Source organism: Colletotrichum navitas (assembly GCF_030913465.1).
Source record: "Colletotrichum navitas strain CBS 125086 chromosome Unknown LY79scaffold_35, whole genome shotgun sequence".
Classification (NCBI taxonomy): Eukaryota; Fungi; Ascomycota; class Sordariomycetes; order Glomerellales; family Glomerellaceae; genus Colletotrichum; species Colletotrichum navitas.
The window spans coordinates 62,715-79,878 of NW_026850581.1; the positions used below are offsets into that span (position 1 = coordinate 62,715).

The following is a 17,164-nucleotide window of genomic DNA, read 5'->3' on the forward strand; positions in this document are numbered from 1 at the left end:
GGCAAAAGCCCTCCAAACTGTGACACATCCACAAAAGTCATTGAAACTGCTAAAAAAAAGTTCCTAAGAAGTGCCCATGCCCCTGGGGACATTGATGGTAATCTCGTGTTCCTTGATCACAATGGCTGGATATTATACACCTTGACCGATGATGGATTCCTCCGGGAACATACGTTTCTGCCCCCAAGACTGGCCAAACCCCGACTCTCGTCTCAAAAGACGGTTCTTGTATGTTTCGAAAGGCGGTGAGGTTGGGACAATTCGTAATGGGCTTCAGACGACGTTGTCAGCGGCGCAGAGCGACAGGACGCGTCCGACTTGGGGAAGGTAGCTAAGTCGATGTAGCGCAAACAATCTCATGTCTTAGGAACCGGTGAGCCACATCTGTTTTGCGCTGGGTTCCATGTCTCTTACTGAAGAATATCGAGTATCTTTGCTAAGCCCTGTGCGTCGCCTGCCAGTGTCCCAGCCTTCTCCTTGTCAACCCATCTACAGGTATAACTGCCCCCAAAGTCGATGATCCATGCGTTGTCGTCCCTGTCGATAAGAACATTCTCATCTTCAACATCGCCCCAGGTGATGCCCTTCTGGTGCAGCTTCTCCAAAGATGTGTTGATCTGTGTTTTCCAACGCTTCCTCAGATCGGGTGGGTTCTGCTCTGCTCTTGCTTTTAACAGCACCCCCTTTGTGTTAATCCAAATAGACAGTATTCCTATTAACCTGTCCCTGTCGTAAACAACTCTGTGTAGGCAACAGATCTATGCTTTCAGGGGGAGGAGGTATTCACGCTGTAGTGATTACTTTTAACGTTACAAGCTCCTTCTTTGCACGTGCTGCACCAAATGAGAGCCCAAAAGGTTTGAAGTGACACTTGACTACACTATCAACATGGACCCTGTGTAGTCGTTTGATTAACACGTCTTCAGAGCGATTGTACAATATCTCAACATCTGATGGACGGTAAGACTTAGTCCACTGGTCTGTGAGCTGGAGTGATCGCTGAAAATTTGACGGAAAGACTGTGCAATAGAAGGCTTGTCTGTTATTGGTCTGTATAATGAGGTCGCAGTCATCTTCAGTTTCGTGTACCTGCCACCGAGCGATGTCGTAGAACGGGAGATTCTTCATGCTAACTGCTCTGGTAGATGACAATGAATCGAAACGCAAATAGGTGAATCCGGCTGCGTTCTTAGACTAGGGAGGGGATCTAGGCTAACATTCCTAAGTCCTCTGCTGTGCGCACACCAAAAAAAGTATTGATAGCGAATTAGTCCGTGATCTAAGCTTTTCTGCTGGCAGGCACTTATAATAGGCTCTTTATCGGTCAGTAGTGCGACAGCCATTTTGCCGTGATCTCTTGGCTTCTGTCCGGTTTGACGACCTATACGTAGGACTGTGATCTACCTAGCTTCCTGTGTATATGAATGGCGCTGTCATTCCCAACACAAGTCATAATGACACACGCTATTTAGTAAGTCTATCTAATCATCCAAACTCTTACCCGAACATCTCTATACCACTGAAATGTATCGAGCGTGGAAACACAGTTTCTCCTGCAGGAACCAAGACGGAGAAGAGTAGTACGACCCCAGGATCATGGCTGACGGACGACAGGCCCTGTTGTGACACTGGTAAACACGCCCGAATCTGTCCCGTGAAAGTTCCTGGGTTATACATGCCTCTAGGTATCGCAACAGAACTAGGAACTAACGGAAGAGGAAGGCGTGCCCTTAACTCCACCAGAGCAGATAAGAAACCCCTTTTTCTGAAGTGAGCTTTTGTATCATAGCCTGAAGCTGGAATTAATACGCTTGCGCAAATCGGTGTTAATTTCCCTCGATTCTCAAGGTTCTAAAGCCACTACAACATAAGTCAACTTTAAGTAATATCTGTTGCTACTCTAATATGATGGTTCAAGGTCTTGGAGTGGCATTAATCTCTTCAAGATTCAACTTTTCCTAATGTTTAGTACATTGTTAAAAAGAAAACCGTAGTACAGCGTTTCTATAAACAAATTTCTAATTCAGCTGTTGTCTAACGTTAAGTACAATAGCCAACATACCTCCACTTGTGTAGCCCTCTAGAACCCAAAGTAGACCCTGTATACTTTCAACTTTCTCAGTTCCTTGCACCTTGTTACAATTAAGTCGTATGAGAAGCCACTACTGGCTTAACGGCTCCTCAATACAAGCTGACGCTATCTCTGAAAGTCTTTTGAAACTATAAGTAATGAAAGCAATATAATGAGCCAATTGCATTTTGTCTCCAAGTCGCAGAATACAGTCAGAGGACTAGGGGCCCTCGGTACTGATGTCAGTAGTTGGCTTCCTTATAAGTTATGGGGGTTCAATAATAGTATAAAGTCTATCAGTCTATTAGCAGCCTGTATACCACACAGCGCGGTAATACAGGTGCAGCCCCTTAGTGTATGCATGTTTACAACTAGTGATGGGGTTGCTTTTGTAATAGATTATCCGTACGTACCAAGGTTAGGTATATAGCTAGATTTAGTCCATATCCCACCCCAAAACCACTAACGAATCTTACATATTATATGAGCCCTCCTATTACTTCAGGGCAGCTAATTAGCCAGGACAAAGCAAGCAGCAGCAGCACGACGCAATGCAGCTAATGAACTGTAAGCGTATATATACTTATATACGCAGCCCTTACATAATCACCTAGGAATGTAATACTTACCTCCCGTAGTCTCATCCCTCAATAAAGGCCTAAACAATAAAGACGCATTCATTTCACATCACCATCATAAGTGCCACAACCCAATCGAAGGCCTTCGTCATGGCCGTCTCATTAAACTACAACCCTTCTCTTGAAGTGACATATGCCAGCCTGGTTAGTCAACTCCTAGAAAAGGCAAACATCCAATAGGCTAAAGAGCAAGCCAGTGCCCTCAACCTCCTACAACAGAACTCGCCCCCAGCCATCGTGCTTATTACTGATTCGGCCCTCACCTAGAAGTCTCCTGACGTATGGGATGCCATCATCGCGATAGGCCATTTCAGCAGCTTTGTCAAGCCCGACAACATCGGGCCCTTCTTCGCAAAAGTTGGATTAGATTCGGAAAGCGGTATCTACCACCGGACCGCTGTCACGCTCAACCCACAGAAAAACCGGTAGCGCTGCAATGAGGCTTCCGGTCCGGTACAGCTAGAAGGCTGTGTTTCTAAAGGGAGTGCACTCGACAGCGGTCTTATACACGGCCCCAGCGAGACCTCAGTTACCGAATCGCATGCCTTCCCTACCGTTTTGTCGCAGCGCGGGAAGAGGGAACAAATTCGCTTTTGCATTCCGCCGGCACGACGATGCTCTCGCGACGCCGGCGATCCAATCAGGTTGCGTTCCTCTTCGTCCACAATTGACGGGGAGGGGTTATTTGTGGAGAGTGTGAGTCCTCACTTCGGGCTCAACAAGTCACAACCGCCCCCCTTCCCTTTGATGCACGAGTCTATACGTGATTCCTGCGCGTGCCAGCCCAATCATGACCGCACCCACGCCCCGAATTCCTCCGGACCCACTCCCCGCGCCGGCTCTGGCTTTCGTATCGCTCGGGATGGTCGTCCTCGATGAGATTCGCTTCCCGGACGGCAGGATCCTCCGCGACATCCCCGGCGGCTCCGGTTTCTACGGTACATGCCCTACCTACTTGCTTGCTCCCCTTGCCCTCTCTTTCTAAGCCTGTTTTGGGGATCTTCCTCCCCCCCAACTGCCCGCCGAGACCTGGGGCGCATTGCTGAGCCACGTCTGAGTGAACAGGTACTCTCGGCGCCCGCCTCGCCGTCCCGCAGGACGAGTCCGCGACCGTTTGCTGCCTCATCACGGCCGGGTCCGACTTCCCTTTCTCGGTAAGGGAAAAAATCGAGGAATGGGGCGTCAGCGTGCACCTGGAACAGGTGCCCGGTGCACGCTCGACCAGGGGCCTCTTGGAGTACGAGAATGACGCTTTTGGGAGTCCGTCCCCCCCCTTTCTTTTTCTTTTTTCATTGACGCAGAGCGCGTGTTGACGGTGATGGGCAGAGAAAACGTTCCGGTACACCACGCCCCCTCTCCACCCAACCGTGGACCGGCTTCCGGCCTCGCTCCTCGAGTCGTCGGTCGTCCATGTCCTGGCGACGCCCGAGGACCTCGAGCGACATGTCTCGGCCCTTATGGCGCGCCGTGCAGGCGCCGACAGCCCTCACCCCTTGGTCGCATGGGAGCCCTCGCCCATCGGCATCTCCGACAGGGAGGACGACCACATGCGAGCCGTTGGCTGGTCGGACGTCTGCTCGCCAAACGACCACGAGCTGCTGCGCATGATGGGCGTGGAGGAGGGTCCGGGGATCCCTTACAACAGAGCGCTGGTCGAGGTCTTTGCCGTCCGGCTCGCCAGAGGCGGCGGAGGCGGTGGCGGCGAGGACCTCCCGGGCGGCCCCTCCGCCCCCGACACGTCCGACAGGAGAATCACGGTCATCAGGTGCGGCGACCAAGGCTGCCTGACCGTTCGCCGGGGTGGCAGCCCCGTGTGGCGGCCCCCGTTCCACGATTACGGCTCGCCCAAGGTCGTCGACCCCACGGGCGCCGGCAACGCCTTCCTCGGCGCATTCGCGGTCGCCTTCGCGAAGACGGGGGACGATGCCCTGGCATCCGCGTGGGGTGCCGTCGCGGCCAGTTTCGTGATCGAGCAGATCGGGCCGCCCAAGAAGGAGGTGGTCAACGGTAAAGAGGTCTGGAACGGAGAGCGCTTCGAGGACAGGCTCGAGAAGTACAAGGCCAAGGTGGCGACGTGACCGCCGACGAGCCCGAGTACACGACGCGCATAGAGAGAACCGGGACCGTATCGTCACGAGGATCCCGGTGGTCATGTGGGTATCATAAGGAGTTTCTAGAATTCCCAACCTCTATAATGTTCTTCTCCGAAACAAGAACCCCCCCTTTTTTGTCCCTTCCTTTCCATGTCCCTTCCTTTCCAAAAACAAACGACTCTCATGACCCCCTGTTCACCGGATGACCTGCGTGCCCTCAGCGGGCTCCAGGACCTTCCATTGGCAGCCGACATTCTTGTCGGCATTGTTCTCCTTGAGGATCTTGATGATCCTCTCGGCAATCTCCTCAAAGTTGCTCGTGGCGAGCGCCAGGATGGTGGGGCCAGCGCCAGACAGGCACACGCCGAGGAAACCCGGCTGCGTGCTGGGCGACATGCTCTCGACGACCTGGCCCAGGCCCGGGATCAGGGTCTGGCGGTAGGGCTGGTGGATTTTGTCCTGCATGGCGAGGTGGATGAGTTCCGGGTCGGGCGGGGAGGTGCCAAGGGCCACGGGAAGAAGGGCTATTCTCTGCATGTTGAAGGTCTGCGTTGGGAGTCAGCCGGAGATGAGTGACGGAGTCAGAAGGGGCGAGAGGGGGGGGAATGGCCACTTACAACATCGGGACGTGTGTAGTGAGGCGGCAGGACCTCGCGGGCGAGGTGGGTGGGGACCTGGAAGTCGGGGATGATAGCGATGGCCTTGATCTCCTTGGCCCAAGGGAACTTGATGTGGTGGCCGATGCCGTGGGGCGGCTCGGGCGGGGTCTCGCCGGTGTCGACGCCGCCGGCCGGGGCGGGCAGGACCTCGCTCAGGGGGATCTCGATGCGCTGGACGTCCTCGGGCTTCAGGGGGCGAAGGTAGGTGCCGACGAAGCCGCCGTACAGCGAGGCGCCAACGTTGTCGGGGTGTCTCTCTGTGGGGTTTCCTGCGTGAGCATGGACGACAAGGCGCGCGCGGGCGCGGGACGGGGTGGGACTCACCAATCATCAGGCAAAAGTCAAAGAGCCTGTCGAGGTCGAGGTGGTCGAGGTGGCCGACCTCCTTGCCGAGCATGACGCCGGCGACGACGGCGGAGCCGGAGCTGCCGAGGCCACGGCCGAGGGGGATGGGGTTCTTGATGTGGACATGGGTCTCGACGGGGAACATGCGCTGGCCGTGGCAGCGCAGGACGTAGAGGGCGACGCGTGTGATGAGGTTGACGGAGGGGTCGAGGCTGATGTCGTCGGTGCCCTCACCCTGGCCCTCGTAGGTGAGGCGGCAGTTGAGGGGCTCCGAGGAGGCCGTCCGGGAGCGGTCGACGGTGACGTGGAGCTCAAGGTAGACGGACAGGGCGAGGCCGATGACGTCGAAGCCCGGGCCAATGTTGGCGGAGGACGAGGGCGTCTTGATCACGAACGTCTCCTTGGTCATGACGGGCAGGCGGTGTAAGTCGTGATGAGGGAGGGGGGGGGGGGGGTAGACTAGTAGGGGAGCCGGGGGGGGGGGAGACCGGCCGTACGATGATGAGGTAGGTGAAAGGAGGGGTAAGGCACGGAGGCAAGCGGCCGATGACGAAAGCAATTGAGGCAGATTTGGCGATTCAGTCGTATGAAAGTCTAACTTCTGAATAAGATGATAATGAGCTCGACTGTAAAAAGGGCGGGGAACTGTGAGCGAAAGTGAGAGCCTATCACGCGATACCCGACTGATGTTGTTCCTGACTCAAAAATTTGAGGTCACCCCGATGACCGGAGCGTCTCAGCGGCTGAGCCGTTGTGGTGGTGGGGGGGCAGCCCTATTCGCATCAGTAGGGAGGAGGAGGTAGGTACCTAGATTAGGTAGGTAGGTAAAATTATCTAGGTACATTCTTACCTGGTCGAGTGCGGGGTGGCCTTCTAAGCCTTGCATTGGCCAATGCGTGCGTGATGCTGCCCGCAGCCTTCTTATCTTATCTTCGCACAGGTTTCCCTCAACCCTCCTTCTACGCTTTTCTCGGCTCGAGGCTCTTGCCAATGGTGGCCTATTCTTCCGACCACACCTCATGCTCAGAGGCCTTGACGAGGTTGATGATACGACTGCTTTACAACGCTGGCCAATTCAACCATAGGAAGGGCGGGCATGGCGGCCCTGACGTCAAATGGGATTCCATGCATTCTCGCGCCAAGACATCAAATACGACTGTCCGACCCTGACGAGTTCAGTTGGCGATCTCTCGTAAGGTTGCACATGCACGCAACTCTGCGGATCCCCTTTATGAGCGACTATTTCCCCAGAGTATCACTTCTGGATGCAACGACTCTTGGGACCCGACAGGTTCTCGAGGCGACCATCGTACACCGCTTCCAAGATCGAGGCAAGCGGGGGGAAACGAGACTAGAGCTCGTGTTCTGGCGTGTTCCGCGAGCTCCACCGTCTATCATGCGGATGCCTGTTGGTCGGTCCATGTCGGCAGACAGTCGACACCTACTATGTAATGCTCAAGGAGCTGCCACTCGACAGAGTTCCGAGTCTATTCTCGGCCGGTGGGAAGCGGCGAGTTGCGGATGCATCGGACGAACCGTAGTCAGGTAACATCACTAGTCAGTCTGACCGACCGCCGATCCGCGCTTGGGCGCTTGCAACGTTGCCCGACGCCGCGATCGGTCAGCGTGAAGAAGCGCAGTCACGTCTATTGGTCTCCTCCTATCGTGGTCGCCTACTCAGTTACGCATGTAGGAATGGTGACAGGATGTGGAGGAAGGACAATGGGCGTTCGCCACAGCCGCTAGCCTCATTCTTGGCCACTCTTGAGGCTCGAGAGGATCGAGTTCTCGAACGGATGATGAGGCAGGGCAAGAGGTTGGAAAGCGGCAGCAACAAACAGGGCGACAATCAGATGCATGCGTCGGCCGAGAGACGCCCACTCTCCGTCTCTCGTCTCTCCGCGAACACGAAGAAAGACCACCTGACTGGTGCTGGCCCGCCTTTCCGCCAAGGAAGGGGACCCACCTACAGGTGTGGGGAAAAACAAAAAAAAAGAGGGAAGAAACAAGATCTGTGTTGGAGGAGAAGAAAAAAAAAAACCAAAGAAACAAAAAAAGAGGCACACGGGGAGGAGGTTCTCTGAATGAATCAAACGAGATCGACAGCCATAAGACCTCGACTAGGTAGGCAGTTTAGAAAGTTACGGATGGATATCCCGCCTACTGCGGCAGTGCTTGATTGAGTCTGCTGATGTCCCGTTCTGCGCTCGCTGGCTACGGCCGCTAACCCCGAACCGACCCTAGCGGTCTTTTGATGCTAAAAACAGCAGCATGACGGGAGGAAACGAACATTCTCTCTCCTCCCATTCCCTTCTCCAAAGACAAACGGGTACCAACGCCGGGCCAGGGATCTGGGAGGCTAGTGAATACGAGCAGAGATGCTCGCTTCTTCCTTCACGGTTTATCGTAGCACACAGGCATCCACACACACACACACACACTCTCTCTCTCTCTCTTCCCCACATTGATACCCAGATCTGTCATCGGCGCTGCGCATTCCCCAGCCTTCCTGGGCAGGGTGGTATCGGGCTTTGTCCGCCTCCCAACTCTCGACTCTCACCCGCAAATACGAACCGGAGGAATAGTGAGGCCTGCGCCCATTCCGGCAGTCGCCCCATACGACGTGATATGCAGGATGGGGCACTCGCGCCAAGCTGGGCCCCGGGTCCCTGCGCCGGTCATGTTGTAACATGATGCTCTCTCGTTTTTGCCCGAGGGGTCACAACGTCATTGGTGCCTTCGTTTGTGTTTTTCTCCGTTTACCGCAGGGGAGGACCTGTCACGCCTCGGCTCGCAACTGGTGATGGAGCAATGGGATGTCCAAGTTGTTTGTATAAAGAGACTCACTTCTCTCGCCTCGTCTGGAATCTCATTGTTAGCCTTCATCCTCATCAGCTTCCTCTCCATCAACCTCCTCAACCACCACTTACAACTTTTCCAACTCCAAGGCCTTCGAGCTCCCCTCTACAAACACCACTCTCGCCGCCCTCAAACACACAAACGCGCACACCTCAGCCAACATGCAGCTCTCCGGCCTTATCACCTTCCTCTCCTCCGTCGCCGCCGCCGCCGCCGTCTCCCTCTCCTACGACACCGGCTACGACGACGGCTCCCGCTCCCTGACCTCCGTCTCCTGCTCCGACGGCGCCAACGGGCTTATCACCAAGTACGGCTGGCAGAACCAGGGCCAGGTCGCCGGCTTCCCCCACATCGGCGGCGCCGACGTCGTCGGCGGCTGGAACTCCCCCAACGTAAGTTGACCTTCCTTCCCCTCTCGTATTTTTCGAGACAAGGAGAGGGAGAAAAAAAAACAACAACAACCGTTTGTTGTCTCTTCCAGTAAAAAGGCCACGGGACTAACACTTCTCCTTCAGTGCGGCACTTGCTGGCAGCTCACCTACAACGGCAAGAGCATCAACGTGCTCGTCATCGACCACGTCAGCTCCGGCTTCAACATCGCCCTCGGCGCCATGAACGAATTGACCAACGGCCAGGCTGCCCAGCTCGGCCGCATCGACGTCCAGGCCACCCAGGTTGCCTGTGGTCTGTAAATGGCCGACAGGAAGACGGGGAGAGAAACAAAGACGACCATGGTCACGATGCGACAAACGGGGTAATTGGGCTTATCAATAGCGGGGGTTAATGACGGGCATTCGACATTGCATGGAACCGGCGCTGTTCAATCATTTGGCATATGCATATTACGATACATTCCTTAGAAAAACACTAAATCATAATGCGGCCTGGCTTATTGTCATGGCCAGACCTGGAACTTTCGATCATCTTGCAAACGACAACAAAGCCCCTTTACTTGCGATTTACCTCGACATATGAAAACAATAGGTTTGTGGTTTGGCTTCAAGGTAAGTACAGTGCATCAGGACTTAGTTGCGTATCGATATAGATTACCCGGTGAATGACTTCAGACACCCGGCTTCGAAAGCGCCTCCTGCACAGGTCCACGTCTTTGAGACTGTCCGGAGCACCGCAGCCAGCCCCGAAACCCGGATTAATTGTGGATACAGATACCGAGTTGGAGATAAGGTCCGGAGTGGGGCACCGACCCGGGCGGCGGCAAGTGTCGGTGAGGACTCGAGGTCGGCATGAGACTTGTCTTGAAACCAGCCCGAGCCCACAATTCATGCGGCAAGACCTCGCAAAATTCTGCATAGTCCCATGGCAGAGCTTCTGCTTCCAGGGTAGGCTCCCTCCCCTCCTCCTCCTCCTCCCCTATACCTGTACATAGGGACATGTCGCGTGTGTTACTGGGACAGCACAGCACAGAACAGGACAGGGAGATTGTCCTTCTTAGCATGATATTGACTGGGTATACAGCGTACTCGGGTTTCATATGTGGCAAAGACGGGACGGGACAGGTTTTGCGGGTAGTTCATGGCCTGCTGCGCAATGAGATCAGTGGCAGATGATGGGTGGCTGTCTGTCCGTCCGTCCGTCCGTCCGTCCTGCCCCTGGTCCCAACAAGGCAAGTGCCAGAGAGCTACTTTGGCCGCCTAGCGTTGACAGTAGCTATGTAGGAATCGGAAGCTTCCCAAGACATTAATCTGCGATTGGAAAGAAAAGAAAAGGGGAAAAAAAAAGTGCTCCCTGAAGAAGTAAAGAAGGCGGGATTGGCATTCGGGTACACGTGAATGGAGGGGCAGAGAGAGGTACGTACCGTACCTACCTGTAGGTAGCAAATTCTGCTTGAGGAGGGGTACCTGGACATAAACCCCGCCTTGCAGGAAATTTTCTTCCAGAACGGCTGTAAATTATTCGTTATCTTATCTGACGTGGCGGGGCTCATCTCGAAATTTTCACGCTGGTCCCCTAGAATTTGTGTGGTTCAGGGTCACTTTGGTGACTTTTTGTCCCCTTATTTTGCTTTATTCATTTTACCTTCCCAATATTATTTGTCCTCGAGAGCCGCGGCGCTGTCATAGGTGGTTCGGGCATCAATAGCACGTCTGGCCGACAAACCCCGTCCTGGTTTTTTTTTTCCTTCCCCTTCTGTTCTGGGTTAAAAATCGTCGCCCGAGTCCTATTTTTCTTCCTTTCCTTTTCTCACCTCCCTCCCTCTTGTCTTTTCTTCTTCTTTTTTTTGCGCGAAGGAGGACGACGAGATACCCCCAAAATATAACACAAGATGGACAAAGGAAACTTGGTCCAGCTGCTCCAAGCGAGCCAGATCCGTGAGTTTTCTCCCCCCTTCCACGCCTCCGTCGCCCTGTGCCACCCCGGCAGCAAACCCAGTCAAAAGCCAGCCTCCTTCATTTCCTCGCTTTCGCTTCTTTTAGCTTTGTGGCTCTCGCCTATTTATCATACGTCGCTTTTTTCCCTCCCTTCCCTCCCTCTTGACATCCTCCGGAACCAGGCAAACTCGGGAGTTATATATCTTGCTAACCTGCTTTCCTCTCTCCAGCCGACACCGAAAAGGTCAAGGCCGTCACGGCCGAGCTGCAGAAGAACTACTACTCCCAGCCCGAGTCTCTTCTCCTCCTCATCGAGATCACCATCTCCCACGATGACGCCGCCATCCGTCAGCTGGCCTCCGTCCAGGCTCTGCGCCTGACGCCCAGACACTGGTCCAAGCTCGCTGCTGACAAGCGTGAGCTGGCCAAGAAGCACATTTTGGAGAGCATTCTGAACGACCAGTCCGCCTCTTCGCGCCACTCCAAGTCGCGTCTTCTGGCCTGCGCCGTTGGCCTCGACCTCGAGGATGGCGAGGGCCAGGACTTTGTTCGCGGAGTCCTCTCCCTGAACACCTCGGACAACGTCGCCCACCGCGAGGTCGGCTCCTACATTCTCTTCGCTCTCCTCGAGAACGACCCCACCCACTTCGCCGAGCAGACCCAGCAGCTCCTCGGCCTCGTCCAGAAGACCATCGTCGACCCTGCCAGCGCCGATGTCCGCCTGAGCTCCGTCAAGTCCGTCGGCGCTCTGCTGATGCTCGTCGACCCCGAGGAGGACACCCAGAGCCTGAACCTCATCCAGCAGCTCGTCCAGCCCATGGTCGAGATCCTCAAGAACGCCATCTCTGAGGGCAACGACGACCAGTACAGGGACATTTTCGAGGTCTTCCAGTCCTTCCTGGCCTACGACTCCGCCTTCCTCGCTGCCCACCTCAAGGACCTGATCCACTTCATGATCGACCTTGCCGTCAACACCGAGGTCGAGGAGGACGCCCGCTCGCAGGCCCTGGCTTTCCTCAGCCAGTGCGCCCGCTACCGTCGCATGAAGCTCCAGGCCATGAAGGACATGGGCGCCCTGCTCATGGTCAAGAGCATGCAGGTCGTCACCGAGATCGACACCGACGACGAGGACGACGACAACTCTCCCGCCAGGACCGCTCTGTCTCTCATCGACCAGCTGGCCAGCGACCTGCCTCCCCGCCAGGTCATCGTGCCCCTTCTTGAGCAGTTCACCCAGTTCGCCCAGAACCCCAACCCCGGTCACCGCAAGTCCGCCATCCTCTCTCTCGGCACTGCCGCCGAGGGCGCTCCCGACTTCATCGCCACCCAGCTCCAGCCTCTGCTGCCCGTCGTTCTCCAGCTCCTGAACGACCAGGACGCCTCTGTCCGCCACGCCGCCCTCGTCGGCCTCATCCACCTCGCCGACGAGATGGCCGACGAGCTCTCCCCCCAGCACCGTGAGCTCATCGGCGCCCTCCTCACCAACCTCGAGGCTGTTTCCGGCTCCTCCGACAAGCAGGGTGTCAGGATCATTCGTGCTGCCTGCGGTGCTCTCGACTCCCTCATCGGCGAGGGTCTCGACGACGAGCTGATCAAGGAGTTCGGCCCCAAGCTGATTGTGCCCATGGGCAAGCTTCTCGGCCACGACGACTTCGCCGTCAAGGCCGCCGCTGCCGGTGCCATCGGCGCCATCGCCTCCGCCCTCGGCGGCGAGCAGTTCAAGCCCTACTTCAAGGAGGTTATGGGCGCCCTCGGTCAGTACGTCACCATCAAGGACAGCGAGGAGGCCCTCGCTCTCCGCTCGTCCGTCTGCGACTCCATGGGCCGCATCGCCGATGCTGTCGGCGCTCAGGAGTTCCAGCCCTACGTCATGGACCTCATGAAGGCCAGCGAGGAGGCCCTCAGCCTCGACAACGCGCGCCTCAAGGAGACCAGCTTCATCCTCTGGGCCTCTTTGTCCAAGGTCTACGGCAGCGAGTTCGCTCACTTCCTCCCCGGCGTCTTCAAGGGACTCTTCGACTGCCTCGAGCTCGAGGAGGAGTCTGTCTCCATCCCCGGCCTCAAGGAGGAGGACATCCCCGAGGGTCTGCTCCTCTCCGGCGGCAAGAAGCTCAACTTCAAGGCCGTTGACGAGGATGACGAGGAGGACATGGACGCCGACTGGGAGGACCTCGACGACTTCGCCGGTGTCACCGCCGTTGCCCTCGAGCAGGAAATCGCTCTCGAGGTCCTCGGCGACGTCATCACCCACTCTTGCGGCGCCGATGCCATCAGGCAGTACCTCGGCGACGCCATGGGCAAGGTCGCCCCCCTGGCCGAGCACCCCTACGACGGTGCCCGCAAGGCCGCCATCTCCACCCTCTGGCGCTCCTATGCTCGTGTCTGGCAGCTCTTTGAGGAGTCGACCGGCACCAAGTGGCAGGCTGGCTTCCCCCCCAAGCAGCAGCCCGACGAGGTCATCCTCAACCTCGGCCAGATGGTCGTCGACGCCACCAAGGGCGTCTGGCAAGAGGACACGGAACGGTATGTTTCACGCAGTTTCTTTCTTCATCTCCCCCAAATTTCCCCGCCCTAAAAGGATGAGCAACTCGCGTTATACCCAGCTCACTCAGACGCACACAAAGTGTGCGGTTGCTGAGAACACGTTTGATCACGTCTGACCCATTGGGCAACTTGATGTTTCATGATGACTGTTTGTTTCGTTGGACACTCATACTAACGATTTTACTCTCAGGAGCGTCATCACCGAGATCAACCGCAACGTCGCCGCCACCCTCAAGGCCTGCGGCCCCTCCATCCTCACCCACGATGATCTGCTCAAGGAGAGCATCACCATCCTGGGCACCCTCATCACCCGCTCCCACCCCTGCCAGCAGGACCTGGGCGACGAGGAGGAGGAGCAGGAGGCCGAGGGCTCTTCCGAGTTCGACTGGCTCGTCATCGACACCGCCCTCGACGTCGTCCTCGGCCTCGCCACCGCCCTCGGCGGCGACTTCGCCGAGATGTGGAAGATCTTTGAGAAGCCCATCCTCAAGTTCGCCAGCTCCCAGGAGGCTCTCGAGCGCTCCACCGCCGTCGGCGTCATCGCCGAGGCCATCAAATACATGGGCGAGGCCGTCACTCCTTTCACCGACTCCCTCCTGCCTGTCCTTGCTCACCGCCTGACCGATCCGGACTCCCTCGCCAAGTCCAACGCCGCCTACGCCATCGGCCAGCTCATCTTCAACTCCCAGTCCACCGACAAGACCATCCCCCAGTACCCCGCCATCCTGGAGAAGCTCGAGCCTCTCCTGCAGGTCAAGGAGTCCCGCATGGTCGACAACGTCTCCGGCTGCATCTCCCGCATGATCCTCCGCAACCCCAACCCCGAGTTCGTCGAGCGCGTCCTGCCCGCCGTCGTCGGCGTCCTGCCCCTCCAGGAGGACTACGAGGAGAACGCCCCCATCTACCAGGCCATCGCCAAGCTGTACGACCAGCAGAACCCCACCGTCGGCAACCTCACCCCCAAGATCCTGCCAATCCTGCAGTCCGTCCTCAGCCCGCCCGAGGAGCAGCTCGAGCCCGAGACCCGCCAGCTCATCCAGAAGCTTGTCTCGCTGCTCCACTAGATCGTCGTTCAGTATGTTCTGGAGAGGAGAGCGGGGGGAGAGAGAGATTGGTGAACGGAGAAAAAGTTTTGTGTTGCCCCCAATGGGCTGTTAATGAGTGATGAGTGGACGAGACCCCCATTTTTTTCAAAAGTCTGTAGATAGGTTCGTAGACTTACCAGGGTAGGATTCCTGGACGATTCCCAATGCTCTATCAACTTTTTTTTTGTCATGTTTTAAACACGTTGCCTATACCAATGGAAAAAGCTCGCTGTGTTGATGTAGTAGACACGTCAGATGAATTCCTCCAACATGGGCACGTCCTGCGCCCTGAATAAGTCCGGCCTTTTGAGCATCTCCACCAGTCGTACGGTGGTCCCAACATCCGCCTATTCTATTAGGAAACACGTAGCGGGGGTCGGGAAGGCTACATGTAAACCGACAGCACCGACGAGCAAAGCAACCCGGAGCGTGAAACCGTCACCGAGATCAACCTTTCACGTTGTGCGAGGCAGATTTTGACCTTGGTGGCATCCTTTTCAGAGAGCACTATGGCTGTTGGAGTTGGGGATGGGGAATATTGCCTCCGTTGTTTAGACAGATCACTTGGAATTCCCTTTAAACTATCAGACCACCATAGATAATTAAAATAGAACAACACACTTGCGTATGCTTCTTCTTCTTGGAATCCGAACTGGAGCCGGTCTTTTTGCCTCGTGCTAAGCTTGCCCTTCTCTCATCAGACCTTGGAGGCTCTCTGATCAGAGAAGTTTTGCACTATAGCCAGGCTTGGAACCCTAGTTGCTCTGGGTCGTGGCGGAGCTGTGAATAGACCACAACAACACTACACAACACAAAGTCCCCCCAAACCACACCCTGCTCGCTTTCCACTATCGCTACAGGCAATATCTCAGAGGAGGACGGCCTTCTCTCCCTCGCTCAGCTCCTCGGCATCCGCGCCGGTCCTGAAGAGCGTTTCCTCGGCCAACTCGGCGGCGCTCCCCTCGCCGAAGAGCCTCCACTGCGCGGGGGCCGCGACGCCGAAGATGACGGCGGAGAGGACCCTCAGCGCGCGCAGCGGGTGCCCGCTCGTGAACACCCGGCCGAGGAGCTTCCGGAACGACGGGACGGCCCCGAGCGGCGCCAGCAGGCCGTCGACGTAGGGCACGTACTCGACACACACGGCGTGCCGCTCCGAGTCGATCAGGCGCGCCCGCTGCCAGCGCCGGAAGGCGCGGACGTCGCGCATCATCTCCTCCTCGCCCGGGAGCCGCACCTTACCCGCGATGACGGCCGCGACGAACCGCGCCTGCGCCTCGGCGACCCCGTTGGCGGGCCCGGCCTGCTCGGTCTGCCCCAGGACATAGAGGCCCCTGCAGCGCGGCGGGACGACCATCTTGTACAGGTCCACGTGAGGCGCCGGCATGTCCTGGCTCGCCAGCACGCCGGGGGGCAGGTGCGGCTGGTCGAAGATGCGGTACCCCGTGGCTAGTATCACCGCGTCGGCGTCGATGGCGGTCCCGTCCGCGAGGAGGACGCCCGTCTCGGTGAAGGACGCGATCGTCGACCGGCGGAACGAGAGCACGCCCGTCCGCAGCTTCTCCACGAAGTCGCTCCTGATGGTGATGAGCTGGCTGGTGATACCGTGATCCGGCTGGAGCTCTGCCGGCATCTTGCCGTCGGCGTGTCCCACGACCACCTGGAAGAGGTACTCCTGCACGCTTGCTGGAAGCCACTGGCTGGCGCGGCCTGTTGCAGTTTGTCAGCGGACGGGACCGTCCCGAGATCTCCACGAGAGAAACCCACTATCCCATGCCTCGGGCGGCTTCCCGAACAGAAACCGGGGGAGCACCCACCCCCCGCGGCGGTTGACGATGGTGAGCTCTTTGGCCAGGGGGGCGACTTCGCACGCGATGTCGACGGCGGACGACCCCAGCCCGACGACCACGACCTTCTTTCCCTCAAAGGCGCTTGGGATGCGGTAATAGTGACTGTGCAGCACCTCGCCCTTGAACCGCTCCCTCCCTTCGTATTCAGGAACGACGGGCTTGCTCGAGGGCCCGTTCCCGGACACGACTGCGTCGAACGTCAGGACCTCCTCCCCGTCGTCGCCTCCCGAGCTGCCGCTGCGCACTCTGACCTCCCACCCGCCGTCGGGGCGCTGCACGCACCCGACTACCGAGGTGTTGAACCGAACGTGCTTCTCCAGGCCGAAGTGCGCCGCGTACTCGTTCAGGTACCTCAGATGCAACCTGTGGGAGTAGTATATCGGGTACCGCGCCGGGTCGATGGGGAAGTCGCTGAAGCCCGAGATGGCGCGCGAGCTGTTGAGGATGACCCCGGCGTAGACGGACGAGTGGGTGTCTGCCGTCGGCGCCGGTTCATAGAGCCATTGGCCGCCCAGGGCGTGGGCCCGCTCGAAGCATTGCACCGTCAGCCCGGCGGCGAGGCATTCCTTGATCGCCGCGAGACCGCTGGGGCCTGGATGCGCAAACAGCGTTTAGCGTCTGACTTCCCGGGCTCGAAGCCGGTCGAGACTTACCTGCGCCGATGATGGCGACGCGCTTGCTTTGCGATGCCAT

General features: G+C 57.3%; 7 protein-coding genes across 7 annotated transcripts; 4 read left to right on the forward strand and 3 right to left on the reverse strand.

Moving 5' to 3' along the window:
* Window positions 1-410: 410 nt before the first annotated feature.
* On the reverse strand, window positions 411-1,128 carry LY79DRAFT_516879 (uncharacterized protein; the record flags this gene model as incomplete). Its single annotated transcript, XM_060554868.1, has 2 exons — window positions 411-758; window positions 802-1,128. 2 exons carry the CDS (start codon window positions 1,126-1,128, stop codon window positions 411-413), a joined length of 675 nt encoding a protein of 224 aa, XP_060413396.1.
* Window positions 1,129-2,799: 1,671 nt separating this feature from the next.
* On the forward strand, window positions 2,800-3,138 carry LY79DRAFT_670267 (uncharacterized protein; the record flags this gene model as incomplete). Its single annotated transcript, XM_060563760.1, has 2 exons — window positions 2,800-2,853; window positions 2,977-3,138. The coding sequence occupies 2 exons, from the start codon at window positions 2,800-2,802 to the stop codon at window positions 3,136-3,138; spliced, it is 216 nt and encodes a 71-aa protein (XP_060413397.1).
* A 164-nt stretch (window positions 3,139-3,302) lies between these two features.
* Window positions 3,303-5,111, forward strand: LY79DRAFT_230011 (PfkB family carbohydrate kinase). The gene is made up of 3 exons (XM_060551670.1): window positions 3,303-3,647; window positions 3,775-3,969; window positions 4,036-5,111. The coding sequence occupies exons 1-3, from the start codon at window positions 3,500-3,502 to the stop codon at window positions 4,785-4,787; spliced, it is 1,095 nt and encodes a 364-aa protein (XP_060413398.1). The 5' UTR covers window positions 3,303-3,499; the 3' UTR covers window positions 4,788-5,111.
* LY79DRAFT_516841 (homoserine kinase) lies at window positions 4,998-6,215 on the reverse strand (the record flags this gene model as incomplete). Its single annotated transcript, XM_060554863.1, has 3 exons — window positions 4,998-5,348; window positions 5,420-5,718; window positions 5,786-6,215. 3 exons carry the CDS (start codon window positions 6,213-6,215, stop codon window positions 4,998-5,000), a joined length of 1,080 nt encoding a protein of 359 aa, XP_060413399.1.
* Window positions 6,216-8,826: 2,611 nt separating this feature from the next.
* On the forward strand, window positions 8,827-9,357 carry LY79DRAFT_516791 (cerato-platanin; the record flags this gene model as incomplete). Its single annotated transcript, XM_060554860.1, has 2 exons — window positions 8,827-9,057; window positions 9,181-9,357. The coding sequence occupies 2 exons, from the start codon at window positions 8,827-8,829 to the stop codon at window positions 9,355-9,357; spliced, it is 408 nt and encodes a 135-aa protein (XP_060413400.1).
* Window positions 9,358-10,848: 1,491 nt separating this feature from the next.
* Window positions 10,849-14,741, forward strand: LY79DRAFT_230127 (armadillo-type protein). Its single transcript, XM_060551671.1, has 3 exons — window positions 10,849-10,995; window positions 11,226-13,518; window positions 13,730-14,741. The coding sequence occupies exons 1-3, from the start codon at window positions 10,950-10,952 to the stop codon at window positions 14,601-14,603; spliced, it is 3,213 nt and encodes a 1,070-aa protein (XP_060413401.1). The 5' UTR covers window positions 10,849-10,949; the 3' UTR covers window positions 14,604-14,741.
* A 751-nt stretch (window positions 14,742-15,492) lies between these two features.
* On the reverse strand, window positions 15,493-17,164 carry LY79DRAFT_517033 (flavin monooxygenase-like protein; the record flags this gene model as incomplete). Its single annotated transcript, XM_060554883.1, has 4 exons — window positions 15,493-15,603; window positions 15,682-16,331; window positions 16,389-17,063; window positions 17,125-17,164. The coding sequence occupies 4 exons, from the start codon at window positions 17,162-17,164 to the stop codon at window positions 15,493-15,495; spliced, it is 1,476 nt and encodes a 491-aa protein (XP_060413402.1).